We start from the raw sequence: 6,000 nt of genomic DNA on the forward strand, positions 1-6,000 counted from the left end.
GAATTAGCTTTCGCACCTGTAAAGCAAGAAGTCATCTCTTAATTCCTATTAAGTCTACATAACAGTAGATCCCTTCACATGGAATTAATTGAAGCAAATTTATAAAGGTCCCCACAGAGACCCCAAGAGCCACCAAGGCAAAGGGCACACGCTTGAAATATGACCACAATGATCAGTTAGACATAGGCACAAGCCACAGAACATGTTACACGCATATTAAATTCCACCCTTCTCAGCAGCTTGCACTCTCCCCAGAGAAGCAAACAGCATCATGGGAGGAAAAGCTCATTTTCAGAAAAAGTGGACTCAGTTGTGCTGTTAACCAAAATGCAAGGGGGAGGCAATCTGCAACAGCAACGAGCGGTAATATTCACTGTCAGAGTGATATGGGCTGAAAGTTTTTTTTTTTTTCGTGATGTGCGATGGCACGTTCCTTAAGAGGAAAGTCTCTCCGTGTGTAAGCATTAATGCAGATTGTTGCGATAACAAATGAGAATACTCGCATTCCCGCAAATATCTCCAATGTCAGAATGTGCATTTCAAAACTAGAATTAATCAAGACAGGGAAAAAAGTTGAATTACACTCAGGCAGAGCAGGACACCCGCGAGACATCATTGTCAGTGTGTCACCTTCTGGCCTAATCTGGCTAATGACTCCAATGGCCTTGAGAGGTACAACATTGATAAAGCATCTAAAAATAAATAAATATCAAATATAAGTCATTTCATTTCCTGCAGAAGCGGTGGTTTTAAAGCCCATGGCTACTCGAGAGTCATTGAGAGCTGATGGGGGGTAAAAGACAACACCAGCTGAAAGTGGATTTTGAAAAATTCCTCTACCCAAGAGGGCTGTGCTTCTAATGAGGCGAAACTTTAAGTATTGAATAATAAATAATAAAAGTTGATAGTTCATTTAACTTCCACTGTACTTCACAGGGGGAAAAACTATTACGAGTCATTACGTTTGGTGTCCACAATGTGAGCAGTAAGTATTGAAAGCACTTTTACGGCGGTCTCAAAAGAAGAACGTTAAAAACAACACATAAAAAGCAGAGAAAGAAGAAGAAGAAGAACAGACTGAGGAAACAAGAGTAGGCAACAACATTCCTTGACTTGAAAAGGAAGACCGTTTAAATCCGTAATCGGGGAAAAGTTTACAATAGCTTTTTATTAAACGCATGACACACAAATATTTTGAACATTTTCAATTTGTGCCTGGTCACTTGGGGAGGCCACTGCCTGAGTCAACACAAAAATAATGAATATTGAGAGAAATAAGCAGGAATTTAATATTACACTTTTCCCTTTGCTAATCTTGCTTGGTTAACACCTGTAAAATTTAAAATAGGGGGTGAGAGCCAGAGCAGACGTTGCCATGGAAACATGGAGAGGTGAAGCCAGAAAAAAAGGAAATAGATGAAGAAATTGAAAAGAAAAAAGAAAATATGTAGCTACTTGTCATCCTTGCCAATCAGCAAAGTAATGAGAACACTTTCCCCAAGGGTGAATAGATCTGGAATAATAGATTTGTAATAGCTTTTCCCTTCCAACAAAACACTTCCAGCATTCAAAGGTCTAATACAACAGACTGTAATAGAGCGCAACCGTGACCACACACTTTTCCTCAGCTTTGGTTCCGGAAGTATTCTTCTTTGTTTATTTGCTCCATAGGCATTTCATTAAAGCCCTTTTATTGAAGTGTCTCATGAACCAACCGGCTCCAAGAAGAATCACAGCAGTGCAAACAAGGGTTGTTGCTAAGGATTCGCCAAAGTGAAAATTCTGGGCTGAAATCGAAAGCGAAAATTCTGCATGCACTTGGCCAAGAACCGAAACCCAAAATGAATTTTTATAATTGTATTAATATTAGACTTTTTAATTAAATTCAATAATTTAATTGAATCTTATTTAAAAAATACTACAAGCCAATAAAATGAAATAACCACAAAATTGGACAGAAAATGTATTAAAATTATATTTTATTCAGTTCTATGCAACAGAATCAGATTTAACAGATTTATTTTTTGACCAATTATCAAATAAAGTATAATACACATGGAATTACAAAAAATCCTGCATGAAAGTGAAATCTGAGCGCTGAACACTGAGGCATTTGCTGTATTTTCAGCTCATATTTTCAGCCTTTTCGGACAAAAAATGAAAATACCATTTTCAGCCGGAAATTTCTGTGTATCCCTAGTTGTTGCAATATATCGGTACTGACGACAGCAGCAATATTTAAAAAATTAAATGCTGATATTGTGTTAATATTACACATACAATATTATTGTTAATAAGCCGGCACCAGTATATGGATGACACTCAAATACAGTAGATGGCAGTTTTACACCTTAACCTTGGTTACCACCCATCATAAAATAGAAAAAAAGGAAAACGTAGTACATTATTTTTGCACAGTTATGGTTACAAACTCTCGATTCACCTGCCTACACTCGTATTTTAAGTGTTTCACTGGCCCAAAAAAAGAAAACACTAAATAAAGTTAAGGATGAATGCGAATGATTTTGACTTCTTGTTTTTTTTTTGGCCACAATAACCATACAATGAAAATCTGATATCATGACAGCCCTATTATAAACTATGATTTGAATAAAAAAAAAGAAAAGGAAAAAAAAAAAAATATATATATATAAGAAAAAAGGAAAAAGTACAAGACTTGCACTTAATCATAATGAGGGAATGAACTACAAATTCCATAAAGTATTGCGAATGATGTTGTTTTAAGCATCTGAATTAAAGTAATTAAAAAAACATTATAATTGTTAATAAGTATAAAAACAATATATGTTAGATTTATTGTAATATTAATAAACAAAATATATAAGCAGTGAGAGAGATTCAACTACATCATTCGCAATGCTTCACACAATAGACCTTAATAGATCTTAATCAGAGTAGCGCCATTTTTAATTTTTTTAATGCATGAAAACGATGCTGTGAGGGATATACAGTATATGTTGAAAGTTTGGAAACATAAAAAAAAAATGCTTATGCTCACCAAGGCTGCATTTATTTAATCAAAAATACAGTACAAGTGAAATATTACAATTTAAAATAATTGTTTTTGATTTTAATAAATTTAGAAATGTGGTTTATTCCTGTGATGCAAAGCTGAATTTTCAGCATCATTACTCCAGTCTTCAGAGTCACATGATCCTACAGAAATCATTTGAATATGATGATTTACTGCTCAAGAAACATTTCTTATTATTTTTATCAATGAAAACAGTTTTAGCTGCTTAACGTGTTTGTGGAAACAATCATCAAAAGTGACAGTGAAGAAAGATATAATGTTACAAAAAATATATTTAATAAATGCTTTAATCAATTTAATAAATGAAAAAAAAAATGCTGTTCATTGAATGCTTTATTGTCATCAAAAAATCCTGAAAAAAAGTATCACCATTTCCACAAAAATGTTAAGCAGCACAACTATTTTCAACATTGATAATATTGCTAAATGTTTCTTGAGCAGCAAATCAGCATATTAGACTAATTTCTGAAGGATCATGTGACACCGAAGACTAGAGAAATGATGCTGAAAATTCAGCTTTGCATCACAGGAATAAATTAACATTTTAAAATATATTCAAATAAATAAATAAAAAACAGTTATTTTAAATAGTAATAATAGTTCGCAATATTATTGTTTTAACTGTATTTTTGATTAAATAAATGCAGCCTTGAGGAGCATAAGAGATTTCAAAATCATACAAAATTGTAATGTTTCCAAACTTTTGACAGCTACTGTAAGGACAGTGGATTCAATGAATTATATGGTTGGTTAACAACCTAGCGATTGTTCAGCAAACTAAACTTTCAGTAGACAAAAAATCTAAAGTTTTGAAAGTTGTGAGTTGTAAAACTGATTGTGCGATCTCTTTTATTTAGTGCGCACCATTGTAAAGACTGTACATCTATCCCTCACAGCCTCGATTTCATCTGAATTAAATTCAGTATGGTGTCTAACTTTACTTTTATCAGATTTTTTTTTTCTCATGGTAACAGTGACGTTTCTGATGGTGAGTTTGGTTTACAATTAGGCAATGTAGTTCTTCAATGGCAATCTGGCTATTAAACATGTTTTAGATGCTGAAATCACACTGTTTAACAGCTGAATCAAAGGACTCAAAGAGCTTGGCTGCATTTATACATGAGGTATACTCACATACGACAGCATGGCTTTGAGCTCCTCATCACTGCGAACTGTGATTCGGTCGCCAACTTCATCCTCATCTGAAATATAAGAGAATCATTTGAATCTAAAACAGCTAATCATTTGTCAGTTTAAACAACCATTTTTATCATGCATTCTGCAAATGTATGAGTTTACTTTTTCATGCCTTTAGCCTCACCGATTAGTTTTGTTCAATAAAGACAACAGCATTGATAAGAGAAAATGACACTGTTGTTCAGTCCAATTTTCTGGTTGTTTCATACATACTATTTAATTGGCTATCATGAAAATAGTAAAATAATTAAAATATAATAACAATGCTCACATTCAAAAGCGGTGACTGTGGTTTCAGGCATGACATCCCTGATCGCGGCCTGCCAAAATAGAGAATCACTGAGCAGACAAACATTTGACTGACAGCTGTCAATCAGCACCATCCTGTAAACCACTCATTAAGGTATTAAATACTCCATTAATGGTTTCTCCCTCTAAAATGTACTGAGATGTCACATGGAAAAACACTGTTAATACAGGTAAAACAGCAACTCACCAGCAAATCGTTAAAGTTCAGATGTGATGGATAATCCACTACTGAGTCCATGTCCCCCACCGGCGTCTTTATCCGGATGACGATTCCCTCAGATTCCATGCTGCACAGGTTATTTAAAACAAGTAAAAGCATAACAAAAGCCCACCGAGAAACATAATCTTGGCTTTCAGTGCAGATTCCCAGACACACAGCAGCTGTACAGCAGGCTAGGCGGCTAGCTGCTTAGCTCACTAGCAGTGAAGAAAACATTCACCACACAACTGACGCAGCGGTCACTCCGACTAATAAACGAGAGACATGTCCTTCCAGATGTACGGACGACAGTTAATCCGAATGTTAACTATGATTTGAAAAAATATTTGCCCGCAGTTAACAAACTGTCAACAATGAAAGTAAAGCAGAGGAAGTTTAGCGGAAGTGTTTTGAGAATTACCCGGAAGCTGAACATCAGCTGGAGGTGTAAAAGCCTCACAGACTGGGGAGCTGACTAACCTACTACTAGACAGTAGTATTTGCGACGTGTCTTTATCTATATTTCAGAACGTGGCGTCAATTTGCAGGCCAACCCGGAATACTGATATATTTTTGTTTAAGTTGTGAACAAGTTGCCACATAAGGCTTTGGATAAACTATATAGGCTACCTTTTATTTGAGCTGTTTGTATCATTTTGACCCATAGCCTAGTCATAAATCAAAAATCGCCATAAAAACAATTCACGTTGAATGAAAGTTCATTTTTGCTTTACATTATAGCCAGTTTACATATGGCCTAAATGTATGCTATTTGTTTGTAGAATGGTAATTATTAGCCTACAAAATAAACACCGACAGGTTATTTGACTTATGCAAAGACATTTTTTTTAATTTCACCTCAAATAAATATTTCATGTCTAAATAGCCTACTTATTTATTTGGTACAAGCAGGATAATAAATTCAGGCTGTCTTTATCCTTGTAAATAATTTACTATGTTACTGCTATTTAAATCTACTTAATATTTCACTTCTATTAGCACTTTTCTTCTCTTCTTATATAAAATTTAAATAGCATTAAAGATTTCCACTTTGCACAACTCATTAGATTGTAATTGAATGTACAACAAAGAACATTAAGTGTCCTACAGCCTTATCTTAGGGGAAGACTCATTCAATTCATTCATGGTCACAGCCTGATTGCAAAAGCCTCAACAGACATTGATCCTTCAGCAAAGTAGAGTTTTGTTTCTTTCGACCTCAGAGTCCAGCTAATGCAGT

At 34.6% G+C, this 6,000-nt stretch overlaps 1 protein-coding gene across 3 annotated transcripts in view; it reads right to left on the reverse strand.

The window, feature by feature from the left end:
• Positions 1-5,197, reverse strand: part of map2k5 (mitogen-activated protein kinase kinase 5) — a 62,345-nt gene extending 57,148 nt beyond the window's left edge. For all 3 annotated transcript variants that reach the window (XM_084108573.1, XM_084108571.1, XM_084108572.1), the window contains exons 1-3: positions 4,749-5,197; positions 4,524-4,572; positions 4,190-4,257 (exon numbers count right to left, since the gene is read on the reverse strand). In XM_084108573.1, coding sequence (XP_083964699.1) covers positions 4,190-4,257; positions 4,524-4,572; positions 4,749-4,880 — 249 coding nt within the window. In that variant the 5' untranslated portion in view covers positions 4,881-5,197. The remainder of the gene's footprint in view (positions 1-4,189; positions 4,258-4,523; positions 4,573-4,748) is intronic.
• Positions 5,198-6,000: the final 803 nt, after the last annotated feature.

The sequence above is a fragment of the Abramis brama genome (genome assembly GCF_963993115.1).
Source record: "Abramis brama genome assembly, chromosome: 3".
Classification (NCBI taxonomy): domain Eukaryota; kingdom Metazoa; phylum Chordata; class Actinopteri; order Cypriniformes; family Leuciscidae; genus Abramis; species Abramis brama.